This window comes from Staurois parvus, unplaced genomic scaffold, assembly GCF_062004578.1.
Source record: "Staurois parvus isolate SC_StPar_1 unplaced genomic scaffold, SC_StPar_1.0 ptg000745l, whole genome shotgun sequence".
NCBI classification, from domain to species: domain Eukaryota; kingdom Metazoa; phylum Chordata; class Amphibia; order Anura; family Ranidae; genus Staurois; species Staurois parvus.
In genome coordinates this window covers 374,907-395,593 of record NW_028318541.1, presented here as the reverse complement: position 1 = coordinate 395,593, position 20,687 = coordinate 374,907, and the positions used below count along the sequence as shown (strand labels likewise).

At 43.1% G+C, this 20,687-nt stretch overlaps 1 protein-coding gene across 1 annotated transcript in view; it reads left to right on the top strand.

The window, feature by feature from the left end:
* Window positions 1-858: 858 nt before the first annotated feature.
* The window catches only part of KLHDC4 (kelch domain containing 4), a 52,342-nt gene continuing 32,513 nt past the window's right edge, over window positions 859-20,687 (top strand). Inside the window, exons 1-4 of the mRNA XM_089654118.1 lie at window positions 859-1,025; window positions 2,647-2,738; window positions 5,312-5,390; window positions 15,408-15,506. Of these exons, the coding sequence (XP_089510244.1) occupies window positions 927-1,025; window positions 2,647-2,738; window positions 5,312-5,390; window positions 15,408-15,506 (369 nt within the window). The 5' untranslated portion in view covers window positions 859-926. The remainder of the gene's footprint in view (window positions 1,026-2,646; window positions 2,739-5,311; window positions 5,391-15,407; window positions 15,507-20,687) is intronic.

The window sequence follows — 20,687 nt, the reverse complement described above, 5'->3', positions numbered from 1 at the left end:
TTACTTTTTTGTGTTAAAAAAATCTGAATATATTTTTAAAAACACATATTTTTAAAAATATTTTTCATATATTTTGTAATAAATAAAAAACGCATTTCAACATACAGTATATATATATATTTTTTTTTCTTTTTTAATATATTGAATATGCCCAAAATTGTAGTATGTCAAATATATGTCAATATATATGGAAACATGGGCGGACTGACCATTTGGGAACTTGGGCATTGCCCGAGGGCCCGGGGTCAGTAGGGGGCCCCATTGGATGCCCCTGGTACCTTTCATAGGCTTTTTTGGGTGTGGTTTGAGTGTGGGCAAGGACACAGGGGCCCCATGATGCCCTATTGCCTGGGGGCCCCATGAGTTGTCAGTCCGTCCGTTTGGAAATATTTTTAAAATATATTTAAAATATATTTTTCGTCCATGTGGGTATTTACAAACGTGCTGTCTTACAGTTCTGTTATACTGAATGGATCGTTTTACAAGGTGATGGGGCACATACAGGGGCGGACTGACCATATGGAAACTAGGGCACTGCCCGAGGGCCCGGGGTCAGTAGGGGGCCCCATGAGATGCCCCTGGTATCTTTTTCATAGGCTTTTTTGAGTGTGGGCAAGGACACAGGGGCCCCATGATCCCCTATTGCCCGGGGGCCCCACGAGTTGTCAGTTCGCCCCTGGGCACATATAATTTACCGCCCCCCAAACGTGGCTCAGCCTCTATGGTACACGGCTCCCCATAGATTATGACCTCCTACTCCACACAGTACGGTAACCAGAACTCAGAGCAGCTATACTCCAGCGAATACGGTACACAGGGTGGGCACAGAACGGGGCGGGGTTAAGGTGTGTGCCGCATGGCCGGGCGTCATCTTCTGAGGCCGAGGTCGCATTGCGGTGACGTCAACCTGTGCCCGGTGTGGAGCCATGGGGAAGAAAGGGAAGAAGGAGAAGAAGGTGAAGGGGGCGGAGAAGACGGCCGCCAAGATGGAGAAGAAAGTCTCCAAGAGGTCCAAAAAGGAGGAGGTGAGGGCGGGCCCTCGGGGATGAAAGGGCCATTCACTGCAGGTTCTCATGTTATCACTCACCACTGTAAAGCCCCACTTCCACCCTCCCTGCAAGTTCTCACCCTCAATAGAGACAGGAAGAGAGGGGGAAACTGCCTCAGTGGGGTCCCTGACACAAATTCAATATTGAAATAAATGTTTATTGGAGGTTTATGTATTTTTTTGACAGCTTCATGGGATCAGCTGGAGTTCCTTTAAAGCCTGATTCCAGCTTGGGCAAAAAAGTAGAAAATTGTGAGTCACTGGTAAATTGTCTGAAATCCTCCCCTAATCCCCATCGCCCACAGACTCCATCAGATCCATCTGGTCCCACATCTCTAAATAGTTGAAGGACACCCGGCTTCTTTCAACTTGCCTACTCTGAGGCTGGTTTGTCAAGGCTCCACCCCCTGTCCTGTGAGGCTGGTTTGTCAAGGCTCCACCCCCTGTCCTGTGAGGCTGGGTTGTCAAGGCTCCACCCCCCCCCGTCCTGTGAGGCTGGGTTGTCAAGGCTCCACCCCCCACTTTCTGTGAGGCTGGGTTGTCAAGGCTCCACCCCCCACTTTCTGTGAGGCTGGGTTGTCAAGGCTCCACCCCCCACTTTCTGTGAGGCTGGGTTGTCAAGGCTCCACCCCCCACTTTCTGTGAGGCTGGGTTGTCAAGGCTCCACCCCCCACTTTCTGTGAGGCTGGTTTGTCAAGGCTCCACCCCCACTTCCTGTGAGGCTGGTTTGTCAAGGCTCCACCCCCACTTCCTGTGAGGCTGGTTTGTCAAGGCTCCACCCCCACTTCCTGTGAGGCTGGGTTGTCAAGGCTCCACCCCTCACTTTCTGTGAGGCTGGTTTGTCAAGGCTCCACCCCTCACTTTCTGTGAGGCTGGTTTGTCAAGGCTCCACCCCCACTTCCTGTGAGGCTGGTTTGTCAAGGCTCCACCCCCACTTCCTGTGAGGCTGGTTTGTCAAGGCTCCACCCCCTGTCCTGTGAGGCTGGGTTGTCAAGGCTCCACCCCCCACTTTCTGTGAGGCTGGGTTGTCAAGGCTCCACCCCCCACTTTCTGTGAGGCTGGGTTGTCAAGGCTCCACCCCCCACTTTCTGTGAGGCTGGGTTGTCAAGGCTCCACCCCCCACTTTCTGTGAGGCTGGGTTGTCAAGGCTCCACCCCCCACTTTCTGTGAGGCTGGGTTGTCAAGGCTCCATCCCCCCCATCCTGTGAGGCTGGATTGTCAAAGCTCTACCTCTTGCTTCCTCTGAGGCTGGGTTGTCATGGCTCCGCCACACTAACTGTAAGGCTGTGATGTCAAGTCTCTGCCCCTTCCTGTGAAGCTGGGATGTCAACGCTCCACCTCTTACTTCCTGTGAGGCTGTGTTGCCAAGGCTCCACCCCTTACTTCCTGCTCCAGCGAGGAAGGGGGACCCAAGCCCAGAGTTAGGCTTTAAGTAAACACTTGGAATGTCTGTTTTACAGCAGCTCAAATGTGAGATTGTGTTCCAGGGCAGAATGTAATGGTTCTGGGGGACAGGAAGGAATGGTGTGCGGTGTATTTCCATGTGGCAAGCTGGTGATATATTTTGTATCATTTGATTTCTCTTTGTATTCCCCCAGGAGGATCTGGAGGCTCTGATCGCCGAGTTCCAGTCTCTGGATGCCAAGAAGACTCAGGTGGTGGAAACGGCATGTGCTCCCCCCAGCCCAAGGCAAGACAAACCTGTTGCTCCTCCTGCAAGGGTTGGGATCTCTCAGACGTAGTAGAACGGGGGATGCTGGGACTGTTAGTCCCTCCAGGGTGTGAGGACCTGCCTGCTGCACCAGGAAAAACCGCTCAGATCTCTGGGTTTCATACCAGAAAGCTGGTCATGGGCGGAGCAAGATACAAAATGGTATAAAGAGGTCTCCAGCACACCTTCATGCTAATGACCAAAGAAAACCTAACCATTCTGTCCCAGCCACTCAGGGTAAAAAATGTGATCCCTAATAAATATGATCCCAAAATTATTATTATTATTATTATTACTACGAGTTTATATAGCGCCAAAGGGTTTGCTCAGCGCTGTACAATAGGGGGGGACAATACATGGCACAGTACAACAAAGACAGACAGCGTACGAGGGGTAAGAGAGCCCTACTCTTACGAGCTTACAATCTAAAATAAATGTGATCCTCTGTTAATGTGATCCTCCATGAATGCAATATCTGATATCCCTAATAAATGTGGTGATCCTTAACTTTGTGATCCCCCAATAAATGCGGTGCTCCATAAATGTGATCCTTAACTCTGTGATCCCAAAGTAAATGTGATCCTCTATGAATGTGATCCTCCATGGATGCAATATCTGATATCCCTAATAAATGTGATGATCCTTAACTTTGTGATCCCCCAATAAATGCGGTGCTCCATAAATGTGATCCTTAACTCTGTGATCCCCAATAAGTGCGGTGCTCCATAAATGTGATCCTTAACTCTGTGATCCCAAAGTAAATGTGATCCTCTATGAATGTGATCCTCCATGGATGCAATATCTGATATCCCTAATAAATGCGATTCTCGATAAATGTGATCCTTAACTCTGTGATCCCCCAATAAATGTGATCCTTAACTCTGTGATCCCCCAATAAATGCGATCTTCTGTAAATGTGATCCTTAACTTTGTGATCCCCAATAAATGCGAGCCTCGATAAATGTTCCTCTTTGATCCCCAATGAATGTTATATCTAACAAATATTCCCAATGAATTTAATCCCTAGCTCTATGATCCCTGAATAAATGTGACTCCTAACTCAGTGATCCCTGATAAAAGTAATCACTAACTCAGTGATCCCTGATGAATGTAATCCCTGTCCCGACTTTGGGGCATACAGTATATAGCAGTGTTATCCACCTGCAATAGACTGTGCCTTCCAGAGTGACACCCCTTGTGTCAAGTAAAAACAAAACAATGTAACAAAGTTGATGAGGTGCTGCTCCTCTTAGTGAGAGGTGTTGTGTCTCCAAATGTAAACAGATGCAATGTTTCAGATCAACATAATCAGTGTTGCGCCCTGAGTCCAATGTAGCAGGCTTGGTTCACACTGCTGTGACTTGGGATCCGACTTGTGAGACCCCAAGTCGCATGACATGTGAAATCCCATGTTAGTCAATGAGCTCTGTCTTAATTAGCACTACTGCAGTTGCTCCGGCTTTAGAAAATGTTCCTGTACTACTTCAAGGTGACTTCTATCCAACTTGTGCCCATAGACTTTAATGGAAGTCGCCTCCAAGTTGGATCCTTATCTATATTGATGTGATTTGGATCCGACAATAGAGGATCCAACATCCCAGGCATTTCCTGAAAGTTGCTTCAAAGTAGTACTCCAGTCGCCTGGCAATGTTGCACGACTTTCAGGTCGTAGTAGTGTGAACCGAGAAGCACTGTGCTGAATAAATCCAGATGGAGCTTGGTTGGATTCACCTGTCAGGAGGACTTGTAAAAGTCTCTCCTCTTTACCTGGCTGATGCAGGTTTCTCCTGTAGCCTCAGTCTTACCAAGTTGCCACAAATCCATGGCGAGGAATACCCATTTTTTGGTAAAATATAACTGATGATGTTGCGTAAATAGATAGCAAACCTATCAAGACTGAAAATGGAGTGCCCATGAATGGTGATGAACTACAGTATCTAACATTTTTTTTTAGGTGACACTTTAAAGTCTTTACAGGTTTTCAATATAGAAATGTAAAATCCTGTGAAGACTGAGATTGAGCTCTACAGTCACTTTTGCAGCCGTTGTTTTCTTATTCTGAGTCACAATCCCGCGCAATGTCTTTTTGACTCTTTTGGTCAGTTGACCATGTCAGCCGCGCTTATGCTTATCAAACGACATTTTCCCGGAAGCTGTATATGCCGTCATAACCTCTGATACTGTACGGTAATTAAATTGGCAATGTCAGTCACAGTGGCACCAGCTAAGCGGTACCAACAATTTGCCCTCTTTGAAGCTCAGTAAGCTCTGACATGACCCCGTATTACTAGCAGCGCACACAGTGAATGACAAAATTGAGGCTTCCCATCTGCTAGCTAGGTGTCTCATCGCACAGTGGACACAAAAGAGTGTTACATCACTTCCACTCTCAATGCGAAACATGTTGTCACTTTCACGCTTGCAAATCATGTAGTGTTTTTTTTTTTTTTTGTCTAACACCTGTATATGTTCCTATGTACATTACCACGTGTTAGGTTTAGTCTGTGATATAGAGTAATCCATCACTTACCACCTTCTTCCTCTCCCCACAGGCTGAATGCCTCACTCACCCCCCACCCTGAAAAGGACGAGCTGATTCTCTTTGGAGGTGAATATTTCAATGGCCAAAAAGTACAGTATTCTTTTACTTCCTATTTATCACCCCGTCATGTCTGAGCTAAAGCTGACATTGCACCTCAGTGACAAGGGCTGCTTATTCAAGGTCCTCCCCTTCCTAAAACACTGGATGAAAGTGCAAACAAATAACAAACCTGGGGGGTTAATTAAATAAATATACTTGCCTTTCCCTGGCTTCCTCCCATGGTGCGTAGGTGAGAAGTGAGAATGACATCATCCTTCTTCCTGCCAGATCTTGGAGAATGTCGATTAGCCGTAATCTCATGAGAAGATGATCATGAGATCTGAGCTACTCTGCTTTCTGTGGGATCTTGTCGGCAGGAAGATGATGTGCCCCCCGCCCACGCATACACTACAGAGATTGGGCAAAGTGATTATCTTATCGATGGTTTTTTTTTTTTTGTGGGTGTTTGCTGCACTAAGAAAGGAGAGTTTGGGGGGGGGGGGGCACGTTTAGATGAGCAGGCCTTATCTGAAGTGCAAGGTTTGCTTCAAATAGTGATTGTATGTAATGTATGGTCTATGGCAGGGGTGTCAAACTCAATTTCATTGTGGGCCGCATCAGCATTATGGTTGTCCTCAAAGGGATGGTTGTGCTAAGACTATATAAGTGTATCCAGGGCTGTTTTCTCAGAGAATAGGTGCAGGAAATCAACCATGCACCCCTGAACTTCATCGAACTGTGGGAGGATCTTAAAGTGTTACTAAAGTCTGAAATTTGTTTTCATTAAAATAACAAACATGCTGCACAGAATGGCCCCAATCCTCCTCTTCTCGGGATTTGATTTGATTGACAGCAGCAAGAGCCAATGGTTCGTGCTGCTGTTTGAGTCTCTCTGTGAAGTGGGAGAGAGGGGAGAAGAGATGCAGCTGTGCACAGCGCTGATCTCTTCTTCTCCCCTCTCTTCTCCTACAGGGAAGGGGGAGCACAGACAAATAAAAAAAAAAAAAAAAAAAAGTTTTTACCTTTTTTATGCAAGAAGGTTTTTTGTATAATTTTAAAACGTCAATAAATACCAGGAGTGCAGAGTTCAGGGGTGTGCTATGTACAGAGTGCAGCGTTCATAGGTGTGCTCAGAATGGATTGCAGCGTTCAGAAGTGCACTATGTACAGAGTGCAGGGTTTAGGGGTTTGCAATGTACAGAGTGCAGGGTTTAGGGGTTTGCAATGGACAGTGTACAGGGTTCAGTTCTCTTTAACAGGATGTCCACATCTCCCTTCCACACCTCCTCAGCTCTGACCTCTGTTCCACTCTCCCCATCCTCCATCTCTGCCATCTGTGTCCCCCTTGGGGAGATTCACCCTCTCTATTTGTCTTTGTGGCTGTTGTCACTGGGAGAGGAAGTGATGGGAAATCCAGTATGTTATAGCAATAGATGGGCACTATTGTTTTCCCGACATCTGTCTAAAAGGGGATTTCTTTCACTTCTGGTTGAGTCTATTGGACAGGAAGGGAAGAGAAATCTCCCTAATGAGACACAGATTTCCCAAAAAGGAAAATCTGACAACAGTTTTAGTCCTCTCCTACATTATCCAAAATGGGAAAAAAACTGTTTTAGATATCCTTGAAGATAAGGAGCTGTTTTTTTTTTTTTTATAAATATTTATTTGATTTCAATCAAATATAGTTAACAAACATTTTCTTCATTAAATAATCATTATATTCCTCATAATTTATTTAATTCCCACAACCCTGATCCCCCCCTAAGCCCCTCCCCACCCACACCCCTCACCATATCCCCCCTCCATCCCACTCTGCTATTTCTTTTCAAATCCAAAAGAGAGAGAACAAATAAATAAATATATAGCACTATCCTTTTTCTTTCTAAAACTCATTTCTAAAAATCATTATTCGTCAAGAGGTGTAAATCAACTATATTTCACTTTCTTGTCTAAATTCTTCCCATTTTCCCCACTTTTTATGGTACATCTCCATCCCGTCTATGTGTGTATAATAAAGTCTTTCCATCTCACATAACTGATTCATTCTGATCAACCAATCTTCTTCTGTCGGGACCTCCCTTTTTTTCCAAAACTTAGGAATCAAGCTTTTGGCTGCACTCAGAAAGTACCAAATCCCTGAGTCCTTATATGATCTCACTGTGAGCTCAGAGATATGAAGGAGACATAACTCTGGGTCCAATCTAATATCGATCTTAGTAATTTTCCTCATTAAGTGGACGATTTTCCCCCAGAAGACCTGTATCTTTGAACATTCCCACCAAATGTGATATAGTGTACCCACTTCTCCACAGCCTCTCCAACATAGTGGAGATTTCTCCCCATTCATCTTGTGCTCCACACTCGGTGCAATGTGTCATCTAACTAAACACTTATAATTTAATTCTACTTCTCTCATACTAATATTTTCGTGAACCAATCTAAGCATTTTCCTCTGCTGTTATTCATCGATCTCCCTACCCATATCTTTTCCCCATTTCTCTACATAAATTAATTTTGTGTCAGTGTCCAGTGCCGTTAAAATTCTATATATTCTAGCAACGCCATGTCTCCCATCTCCCCGTGTATCCAACAAACTTTCAAATAAATTCCAATCCTTTTTAGTTCTCACCGGTTTTGGGAGACTCTCAAAAAAGTGTTTTAATTGGTGGTAACGAACCTCGTCTATTCTACTAAAAACCTCTCCCTTTAATTTCTCCATCTCTCTATAAGATCTTAGTTCCTCACCCACCATTATGTCTCTCAGTTGCGCGTCCTGTTTAATAATCCAATTCCCCGTGATATCTTCCTTCCCAGGTGCAAAATAGTCTGTATTTTTATTAACTGTGAATTAAAAACCCAACCCCTTTGTCTGTGTAACATCCGCCAAACTTTTAAAACAATAGAAGTGTATATACTTGTGTTAACATCTAGACCTCTGTGATGTGTAGGTAACCATATAATTCTATTCAGATTGGACCCACTCAATATATTTTCAATTTTGACCCAACTTTTCCCTGGGTTATGAGTCCAGTCAAAGATTCTCGCGATCAAGGTCGCTTTATAATATCTCTTGAAATCTGGGAGCCCTAACCCTCTTCTCTCTTTAATTCTAGTCAGCGTTTCATAGCATATCCTCGGTTTTTTTTTCCTCCATATTTACCCCAACAACATTTTCCTTAGTGTCCTGAAAAAAACCTCTGGAAGTTTAATTGGGATCATTTGAAACTTGTATAGAACTTTGGGCAAAATTATCATTTTTATCAAATTTATACGGCCCATCCAAGACGGATTTCCAGTTCACAACCTCTTCAATTCCTCTTTTATCTCGTTTAAAAGTGAAATATAATTAATCTTATACATATTATTAATTGAGGTAGATAATTTTACCCCAAGATACTTTAGTTCTTTCTCTCGATAAGGAGCTGTTTTAGTAAAAGGTTAGCTAAAGACAAAACTTTTTTTTTTTTTTTAGTTTTCAAGTAGAGAGGGATTAGAATCTCTGTCAGGTTTTTATTGCTGTCTGTGCCCCGGTTTGGGAGATATATCCTCTGTTTGTCTTGCTTATAGTTATCACCGAAAGTGAAAGAAAATCCCAAATTTTGGTTTGTCACCAGAACAGAAATAGAGGGGAAATTTTCCAGTGGAGCAGTAGTTCTGGTGACAACCAGGGATTCCCCTCGCTTTGGAAGGATTGTCTCTCACTCCCTGTTTTGTCTATAGGGCAGGAAGTGAAGGGAAATCTCCCCAATGGGACCTGACTGGGTATATAACCGTCATATAATGCTTCCACAATGAAAACATTTTTTATCTTTTAGTTCTACTAAATCAATTCACAGTTTATCTTCCTTGCATTGAAAGAGCCACTAATGCAAACCCAGCCTGGGACCCTCCTAAAATCCGTGATTTTGTTTCATGACGTGTTTTGCTGCATGAGGCCGATTGACAGCTCCATTTGTTTTGTTTGGCCACTGGGGGGCGCCTGTGTCCAATATTTCAGTACATCTGACTGTTTTGGGCCTTTAATAGATTCTTTGTCAGTTTACATTGTTGTCATATGACAGTTTTTTTTTGTGCCAGCACAGGTTTTAAAAGGGCGCTAGGACTCCGGCAGGTCCCCATGGGCTTTAGCACCAGCTTTGATGCAGCTCTGTCTTGCCTCTTCATGTAGCCATGGTTCACTATTACAGGTAATATGTTGGTGCAGAGCTGCCAGGGAGGTCTGGATCACATTTCTACCAATCTCCAGAGTTTGCAGTCCTTTTCGTAACACTGCTGTCTTCGCACAGTGCAGAGAAGCCAGTCCTCTCCCTCTGATAGGCGGAAGTCTGTTCTGGGTATCAAAGGGAGACTGCAACGGCTCTGATGACTAAGCTGTGAGGTGTCCAGTAGGATGCCTTGCAGCACCGGGCTGCCTGCGCCCACCTCTGTCTACCAAAGCCTGATTTCTCCTGGACTTTGATGTAGCTGATGTGACTCTGTTTAGGGCTTAACAGCTGGAGAGTCTGGACCAGGGGCGGACTGACCATTTGGAAACTCTGGCACTGCCCGAGGGCCCGGGGTCAGTAGGGGGCCCCAGGAGATGCCCCTGGTACCTTTTTCATACGCTTTTTTGAGTTTGGTCAAGGACACAGGGGCCCCATGATCCCCTATTGCCCGGGGGCCCCATGAGTTGTCAGTCCGCCCCTGGTCTGGACCCTTTACAGGAAAACTGCCTGTGCCTGTACCTCCATTGTCTGCATCCCTGCTGACCTCATCCAAACCCCATAAATACATTCAAATAAATATTCTGTTTAATCACATTAAATATATTTTAATCATTAACAAAATAAAAAAAACATTCCATCCTGAAAGATGCATTGGATGATTTTATATTACTTTTTTCTTTTACTTTGTGAGTGCCAAACAGTCACATGGGTGAGTGCAATGTCATTTAGAGCTTTACTAATGAAAAACCTGGGCAAATGTCACCTTAATGCTTGTATCTGTGCAAATCCAACATGATCTCCTCCTATTGTTATGCTAACAATTTTTTTCAGACATATTTCATTGCAATGTAGCATCAAGTGGAGGAAAAAACGCTCCTAAATTTTAATGCAGACATTCACTTCAAAGACATTCACTCTGCATTAAGGTAAAAAACCTCCTCTGTGCAGCTCCCCCCCCTCTCCGTATACCTATGTGAGACCAATCGCGACCCATTGCTGTGCACGAGACCAGTGTCTCTCTCTCTCTGCTCACTGGACAGAGAGGTAGCAGCAGGAGCCAATGGCTGTCAGTCATTGCCTGTGAGGGGGCGGGGCTGAGCCACCCTCTGTATGTCAGTGGGCACACAACGTGGCTCGGGATCAGGCCTGCATAAGTGCCCCTATTTTGAAAGGCTTGCTTTGGGGGCACTCAGCAGGGGGGAGGAGGATTGGGGCTGGCGACCCCAGAAAAGGTGTATGGGGATGCTCTGTGCATAATCATTGCACAGAGCGGGTAAGTGTAATATATTTATTTTTAAAAATGTATTCTTTAAAATCCAAAGACATGATGGTAGGTGAATTGGATCCTGTATAAATTGTCCCTAGTATGTACGAATGTAAGCTAGGGACCTTAGATTGTACACCCCATGAGGGTTAGGGACTGATGTGAATGTATAATATATATGTAAAGCACTGCAGAAATTGACAGCGCTATATAAGTACCTGAAATAAAATAATAATAAATCCCCCTAAGCTTTTGTACATTCATTAAAAGAACATAGAAAGGATGCATGCTATTAGTTAGCCACAAATGTACTTTTAACTCAGTCCAGTCACGTGATCTCGCTGTAACAATGGCTGGAATGCCTGAGCAGTGACGTCAACAATAGGCTTACTATGGGCCAAGCATTGTTGGTGGTCCCTCCTCTTCCCTGGAGCCGCTGCTAGCTCACAGATGGGAGCTGATCATGTTACTGGACTGGAGTGGCTTGGACATAGGTAAGTATAGACCTCTTTCTTCCACAGAGTAGTGGTGGGATTAGTTAGTTGTATCCCAGAGTTCTACTTTAGGCTTTAAAGTTGAAAGTTGGAATCTGGTTGCCATGCACAGCTGTTCCAGTCTTAGTAAATTCCCCTTTTATCTATTTCTCATCACTGTAGCAGAAGAATTTTATTGTTTAAATTCATCACTTCAGAAAAAATTAAAAGGTGAACTAACATCCTACACTCTCCCCACCTACATGGGTGATGAGCTGTCGGTGCCCCCCCGCTGCAGTGGTCTGGCGATTTGAAATCCCTGTTTTCTCCCCTTCTTTCTGCATAGTTTCCGGGACAGACCAGAGCGATTCTGATTGGTCAGACATGTGCCAGTGCTGACCAGTCAGAACTGATCTGATTCATCTCAGAAACCCTACCAAAAGAAGGGTATGAAGAGTGGGGATTTGAAATCATTGCATTGGTACACCGGCTGCATGTGTACTGACAGCTCATTACCCAATTATGTAAGCAAGGTGGCTATCCTTCAGCTGAAGCTTAGTGGAAGTTGGGTGATGCAGCAGGACAATGGTCCTAAGCTTCGAAGTAAATCCAGCAGGGACTGGCATAAAAAAAAAAAGGATATGTGCCTTTCAGAGTGTCCGAGTCAGAGTCCAAACCTTAACCCCATCGAGATGTTGTGGAATGGCCTCAAGAGAGACGTTTACAACAGACATCCTACAAATGTGTCTGAGCTGAGGCAGTGTTGTAAAGAGTCAAAAATTCCTCCTGAACTTTGTGCAGCTCTGATCCAGAGCTCCTGAAAGAACATGCTTGATGTCATCGCTGTCAAAGGAAGTTTGACCAGCTATTAACCACTTCCCAACCGGCCGTTGTATATAAATGGCCGGACGGTGGCAGTACAGGGTCGGGTGGCCGTTTATGAACGGCCTCCCCGCACCGTGCTTGTGCGCGCTCCCTGGGAGTGCACAGCACCGCGATCCGGTGCCCGCTGTGTCCTCCGGACACAGTGAAACACCGATCGTCGGACGGGACCTCTGTACGAGGTCCCGATCATGTGATCACTGATTGGCCAATCAGTGATCACATGCAAAGTAGTAAGCAAGATGTCACTTGTGACATCATTGCTTACTATGTGTGAAATCTGTGAATGATCACAGAGGTCACATGGTACAAGGCTATTCACAACAGCCTTGTACCATGTGACAAGCTGTGACCAATCACAGCTCACTCAGTATTTCTCAATGAGTGCAGGAATGCACACAGAGAGAAAGAGAAATGATTGCTTTTACATCCTATATGGGTATAAAAGCAATCTGTAAAAAAAAAAAAATCTTCATCACCCCCCACAAGTAGTACAGTGTCACAGTATGTAAAAAAAAAAAAATAATATAAAAATGTAAAAAAAAAGTTTAAAAATTATAATTTTTGGTTATAAACTAATTTTTTTTGTTTTTTTGCTAAAAAGATAACGGAATACATTTTGGCAAAGATGTATGATGAAATATTATTTATTTGCAAAATTTTATAAAAAAAACCACTTTTGTTCAAAATATTTGGACTTTTTCATTACATAGCAAAAAAAATAAAAATCCCAGTGGTGAATAAATACCACCAAAATAAAGCTTTATCTGTCTCAAAAAAATGGTAAAAAATTAATTTGGGTACAGTGTTGCATGACTGCGCAATTGTCATTCAAAGTGTGATAGCGCTGAAAGCTGAAAATTGCCCTGGTCAGGAAGGGGGTAAAAGTGTCCGGTCTGGAAGTGGTTAACTACAAAGGTTTACTTACTTTTTCCTCTGGCACTGTGAATGTTTATTGGGTGTGTTCAGTAAAGACACAAGAGATTCAAATTGTTTGTGTTATCAGCTTAAGCACGTTATGTTTGTCTATTGTTGTGACCTAGGTGAGGATCAGATTACATTTAATGGTAAAACACTAAAAGAAAAAAAAAAAAGAAAAATTTTCTTTAGTTATACTTTAACCTTTTACCGTCCAGCTCATGTACATAAATGGCGGGTGGACATTCCTAGACATCCCCCCCCCCCCCCCCGCATCCATTGCCTGGGAGCGCTGCACCGTGATCGGTGTCCGCTGTGTTTGGAGGACACAGCGGGCACCGATCGCTGTACGGGACCTCTGTGTGAGGTCCCAATTCATGTGATCACTGATTGGCCACTCAGTGATCACATGAACAGTACTAAACAAGATTTCCTGACATCATTGCTTAGTACTTGTGAAATCTGTGAATGATCACAGAGGTCACATGGTACAGAGCTATTCACAACAGCCTTGTACCATGTGACAAGCTGTGACCAATCACAGCTCTCACAGTATTTCTCAATGGCTGCAAGAATGCAGCCAGAGAGGAGGAGAAATGATTGCTTCTACAGCCTTTATGTGTGTAAATGCAATCAGTGTTAAAAAAAAGAAAAAAAAAAACTTCATCAACCCCCACAAATAGTACAGTGTCACTATGGTGACACTGTACTGCTAGGGTGACAGTATGTTAAAAAATAAATAATAATTTAAAAAAAACTAAAAAATTTGAAAAATTATAATTTTTGGTTATAATTTGTATATATTTGTTTTTTTTTACTAAAAAGGTAGATGAATAGATTTATGAAGAAATTATTTATTTGCAACATTTTATAAGAAAAATACCTTTTTTTTTTTTTTTTTTTTCTTCTTTTCTAAAAATTTGTGTACTTTTTCATTTATATAAAAAAAATCCCAGTGGTGAATAAATACCACCAAAATAAAGTTTTATCTGTCTCAAAAAAATGCTAAAAAATTCATATGGGTACAGTGTTGCATGACCGCGCAATTGTCATTCAAAGTGTGATATCGCTGAAAATTGGCCTGGACTGGAAGGGGGTGAAAGTGTCTGGACTTGAAGTGGTTAAACTCTGATTATATTGTAATTGTGACTGTGTAATCCTGCGTAATATTCTGTGTGTGGGGTAATCTTACAATATTCTCAGTGCACCATGTATATGGTATTGTCGGGTGAAAATGCATTTCTCAGTGCAAGGTGTTAGTAGAAATCATTGAAGTGTGTATGTATGTATGTATATATTGTAATTTTTTTGCCCTGGACATTGACAGATCTGAGTTCCTGGAATATATTGCATCCTGCTAGACTTCCAGTGAACTGCTTCAGACTTCCATACCTCTCCCCCTACACTGTGCTGAAACATAAACCAGTAGAAATCTGTGCCCATTACTGGTCTCCTAGTGTCAGCTCCCTGTTAATGTTTAATGGGCTCTGATTGCCTGCAGGCTATGGTGTGTTGTGTGCTCTAATCTGTAGATCAGTGTCAGCCCCGATGGTGGGAAACGTGGTATGAATAATCTGCTTCCTCACCTATGACAAACCCATGTGGATCAGACTCTTAAAGGCACACTCCAGCCTCACTGGAAACTTTTGTGTGCAAGCAGTAAGAGTCGATGTGGCCTGTTTGTCTGGAGCTTGTTGTCCTGGGTGGCTCATTGTGTTATCTAAAAATCCTTTGTTCTGGGAACACCTAGTACTGGGCCTAGGATAGTGCAGGACTGGGGTTCCCAGCTCCACCAATCATTCTCTCTGCACGCTAATTGGTATTCCACTGCTGCAGTGTAATTAGCACACTGCTAATCATTCCAAAATTCAATTATTCATGCCCATTCCCACTGCAGACTTTGGGAGGCCTTACAAGGGACAGCAAAGAATGAATGACCAGTGGAAACAACTGCAACCAGAAAGCCCTTCTCAATGGGACTGGAAGGGATCAAGGGAAAATTATATAAAGCTCAAATTTAAAGCATAACCTAATGCTAGCCTATGTTACACCCCACCTCCACTGTCCTAATACCTATTTAGATGTCAAAATTCATCCTACTTCTCATTGCACAGTGCTGAGCTCCATAGGAGAACATAAGGTGGTCCCTGTTGACGTTCTGGCAGGGCCGCTCAATCCGAGGTCGTACCTGACCACAGATCCCACTCATTGGTTTGTGTATCAAATATATCATTTCGTTTTTTATTTTATGGTATTTATTATCTTTTACTCCAGGGTTTGGGATTGCATTCTGTTTTTAATTATTTTGTCTTTTATTTCCTTCAGACCTTTCTATATAATGAGCTGTATATTTACAATATAAAGAAGAACAGCTGGAATAAAATCGACGTTCCAAACCCGCCACCTCGGCGTTGTGCGCATCAGGTGAGTCCCATTTCCTTGGCAGTGCCAAGTCCATTTAAGTTTAATCTGCCTAAATTTCTCCTTCTCTGGTTCCTCCCTCCCCCCTCATCAACATGCTAATAAATTATTTTCAGAAAACCTTTCTGTTTCCATTACATACTTATATTTAGACCTGGTGACATCATATTGGGTCTCTGTGCTTCTTTATGCAATACAGATAGATTGGAAAGGGCTGGTGGGGTGCCATACATCGTTTCTGGAAAACATCACAGCACCCTTGTGTAAAGCCCAGTAGTTGTGACTGCAGTCTGATGATACAGAGATTTCTTCTATGTACTACCCATGCACATGTACTTTGTTGAGACCCTTATTGATATTCACGTTAAAGTGCCTCAATCAGACATAGTTGCTGTTAAGTGTAACACTGTAAGGGGGGGGGGGGGGTAGGCATGTTGACCAGGACCAGGGGCGGACTGTCCATTCGAGCACTCAGGCACTGCCCGAGGGCCCGGGGTCAGTAGGGGGCCCCATGAAATGCCCCTGCTACCTTTTTGTTTTTTTTCTTTTATAGGCTTTTCTGGTGTGCTTTGTGGGCAAGGACACAGGGGCTCCATGATCCCCTATTGCTCGGGGGCCCCATAAGTTATCAGTCCGCCCCTGACAAGTACCATGCTGTATGACTTAGCTACAGTGTGGTTTGCAGGGAGGTCAAGAATCTTCCTCTACAGTCTTGGCAGGACTGGATCACAAGACTGACTGAACCGATTTAAAATTATATGTATTTGTTTTTGCCTGGAGTTCAAATTCAGCTCTCCTAAGAATACCCACATCTAAGAGGCAGCCCACTGCTTGCTTTTTGGTGGGTAAGAGGAGGACCCAGGGAAGGCAAAATATAACCCGAACAAACTTCAGCTTTAACCTCCCTAGCGGTATTCCCGAGTGTAGCTCGGGGTAGAGTTTCAGTACCAAAAGCGGTAACCCCGAGCTACACTCGGGCTTACCATGCGGCGCTGCATAGGGAGTCCCTGCAGAGCTTACCTTGTCCTTAGCTCCCGCGATGTGTCCCCTGCAGCGTCCCCGGCCATCTCCTCTGGCTGATGCTGGCATCCGGCTTCTGTGTTCCGGTCCCTGTGACGTTGGGACGTACGGGCGGCGGAACTGGCAGGAAATTTGAAAATTTTTAAAAAATGTCATTTTTTTTCAAAACGAATTTTACATTGTAAAACATTGCTGTTTCAAACCATTTCACATACATTTTGTCCCGAGTGCTTTGTCCTGTCCCCTGTCTGCATTTTTACTGTTCTTTCTGCCTGGAAACTTAGAAAAGTCCATGGCATCCAAAAAGCGTCCCTTTAGGTCAAAAGCGGTTTTAGATCAGCTAGAGAACAGCGATCGTAAATCAGAACCACTTGCAGAATTGAGTGATAATGATTCGTGGGGGAAATTCATCATCAGACACTGAAAACAATTTTGCGACTTTGCTCAGCGATGTGCGAACTTGGCGCTATATTTCAAATTTCAGTGTTTTTGGTTTGATTATATTATTGAATTAAATGTATTAATATTATATTATTATTTTTTTATGATTATTTATTAAATGATAATTTATGATTTCGTTTTTCAAATTTTATCCTCCCCGGGATGTTTAATAGACTCTTTTTCGGACAGATTTCAGTGAGTTATTCCTAAATATTACAGCCTGCAATAAAAAAACTATATATTTCCATGCAAAATAATGGTACCGCTTTCAGCACCAAAAATCTGAAATAATCAGACCGCTAGGGCGGTTAAGGTGACTAAATCCAACTAGATACCACCAGACCAATATTACAGCCCAGCCACCCTCTTGCCATGAGTGCTATTAGCTGGTTAATAGATCTGTTGATTCCCAGAGCTGGAGGATGATGTTACCGGATAGGCTGGCATCACTCCTCTCCCCCCCCCCCCCCCAGTCTCTGGGATAACATGAGCTTGGCATCTGTTTGTCATACCCCAGAGCTGTAAGACTTGGATTCCTCACTCTGCAGTGTGGAAGGGGAATGTTAAGCGTTAATGCGTGTAGTACATGTTAATCGGTAGTAGCTAATATCTACTTTAGAAGAACTTCAGCCTGTTAGTGCTGCATATAATTATTTATCACAATCACTACAAGTAAAATTTTAGATCCTAATAGAAACAGGCGATTATTCCATGTGTACATTCATTTCGATTTTATTTACCCAAAATGCAATTGCAATTCTGACAAAATAAGGAATAAGCACACAGACCCGTACACCGTGCCTGTTCATAATTATTAATTTATGAAGTGCTATCAACTCGGCTGTATAAAGTGTTGTCAGTGTATTAATAGTGTAATAAATCATAGATCAGAAACAAGATACCACAGACACTGGAGATCTCTGATCGGAGGTTGAGGTTTTTAAGGATTATGGGGTAGAAACTAAGGTAATGGGAAAAAGTGGATTCTATGTGAAAAAAGGCTGTGCAACGGCCTTGAAATAGAAGCTGAAAGCACTATGTGATAAATCGGCCCAAATGTTCATATATAAACATTTTGCACTGAACAAATACAACAATGCAATCAAATATAATAATAATCAAAAATAAATCCTATGCTTCAACATAAGCTTTAAATAATAAATGTGACAAAATAACATCTAAAACGTGAAGTGTGTGAAGCCTTTATGTATGTGAAAACACTGCAAGCTATGATCTGTCCGCAAAGTCCATAATTCTTCAAAATAAACAATACAGTGCACTGCCAGGTTAATAACCTCCATCGACCTCCTAAAGCAGGGTGTCAAACTAGTGGCCTTCCAATTGTGCGAAACTACAAGTCCCATCATGCCTCTGCCTTTGGCAGTCATGCTTGTAACTGCCAATCTTGCAATGCCTCATGGGACTTGTAGTTTGGCAATGCCAGTTTGACACCAGTGCTCTAAAGGGGATCCCTTTTAAAGGATAAGTTCACCTTTTAGAAAAAATAATAAATGCACACTTTTTTTGCAGGTAAAAAAAAAATGCATTTATTTATTTTCTAAAGCATTGCACCCACGATCCACAAGTCACGGGTGCAGTGTCAGGCTCCTGAAGACTGTCTGTGTAGCTGTCTGCCCATACCTCTGATACAGGCAGGCAGTTACTTCAGGTTCAGGAAGATCAGCAAGGGCTGTTGGTACTTGTAGTCTATTCATTCACGGAACTCTGTGACTGAATAATGTGGCCACATGCGTGGAACCTTGCATGGCCATGCTCTTTACAAATCGTGACAGCGGGTGTGGGGAGAAGATCCCATGCCTACTGTCACAGGGATGAGGGGATCGGGGAGGAGAGCTGCAGGTGCAGGAACATGTTACATGTTACCAAAAGTGATCTTATCCTTTAATATTGACCCTCACTACAAAGTTCAAAAATGCGTGTTTTATGCCAAGACTCAGGTGGGTGCTAATAATCTCTCAAGCTCCACCAAATCCCGTGGATCTCCATTATAGATCTATTGGTTACCAGGACTCAGCTTAATGGGTCAATTAGTAATACCAGCCATTGGGGGACTGCATCCCATAATCAGACTCCAAAAGAAGCAAAGAAGACTATATGCACACTGCAGCTTTGAAAAAATATAAAAAAATAAAATTGTATCCCTTCAAAAATAATACTGCTTCATATATCAAGTACCCCTAATGACGAAACACGTTTGGCAGAGCTCAGTGATCTGGGAGAGAACTGACTGTACGAGCTGAAGGGATCTGTGCTTCTGGGGGTTTGCCATTTACTGCTCTTTTGACTGTGTTCTGTTACCAGTCCTTTTATATATGGAGTGTTCTTCTTATTGATGTGAGTTCAATTTTGTTTGTTTTTTGTATTTTTTGTTCCTTTTGTTTTTTTAAAAAGGTTTGTAGTCAGCACTATGGTCTCCTCTGCTTCTTTTTGAGTCTGATTGTGGGATGCATCTTCCCAATGGCTGGTGTTACTAATTAACTCATAAAGCTGAGTCCTGGAGATCAAGGACTGAAGATTCATGGGATTTGGAGGAGTCCTGGCATAAAATAACATGCATGTTTGAACTTGTAGCGAGGATCAATATTGAAGGTGAGAGGATACCCTTCAGGGATAGGTGGAGGTTATGCACTTGGGAGTTCCTTATTTTATAGAATTCTGGAGTTATCGCAGGCTGAGAGCGGAGTGTTTTTTTTTATCGTGTGTGTGTGTATAAATATATATATATATATATATATATATATATATATATGTGTGTGTACAGTCAGGTCCATACATATTGGGACATCGACACAATTCTAACATTTTTGGCTCTATACACCACCACAATGGATTTGAAATGAAACAAACAAGATGGGCTTTAACTGCAGACTGTCAGATTTAATTTGAGGGTATTAACATCCAAATCAGGTGAACGGTGTAGGAATTACAACAGTTTGCATATGTGCCTCCCACTTGTTAAGGGACCAAAAGTAATGGGACAATTGGCTTCTCAGCTGTTCCATGGCCAGGTGTGTGTTATTCCCTCATTATCCCAATTACAATGAGCAGATAAAAGGTCCAGAGTTCATTTCAAGTGTGCTATTTGCATTTGGAATCTGTTGCTGTCAACTCTCAAGATGAGATCCAAAGAGCTGTCACTATCAGTGAAGCAAGCCATCATTTGGCTGAAAAAAACAAACCCATCAGAGAGATGGCAAAAACATTAGGCGTGGCCAAAACAACTGATTGGAACATTCTTAAAAAGAAGGAACGCACCGGTGAGCTCAGCAACACCAAAAGACCCGGAAGACCACGGAAAACAACTGTGGTGGATGACCGAAGAATTCTTTTCCTGGTGAAGAAAACACCCTTCACAACAGTTGGCCAGATCAAGAACACTCTCCAGGAGGTAGGTGTATGTGTGTCAAAGTCACCAATCAAGAGAAGACTTCACCAGAGTGAATACAGAGGGTTCACCACAAGATGGAAACCATTGGTGAGCCTCAAAAACAGGAAGGCCAGATTAGAGTTTGCCAAACGACATCTAAAAAAGCCTTCACAGTTCTGGAACAACATCTTATGGACAGATGAGACCGAGATCAACTTGTACCAGAGTGATGGGAAGAGAAGAGTATGGAGAAGGAAAGGAACTGCTCATGATCCTAAGCATACCACCTCATCAGTGAGGCATGGTGGTGGTAGTGTCATGGCGTGGGCATGTAT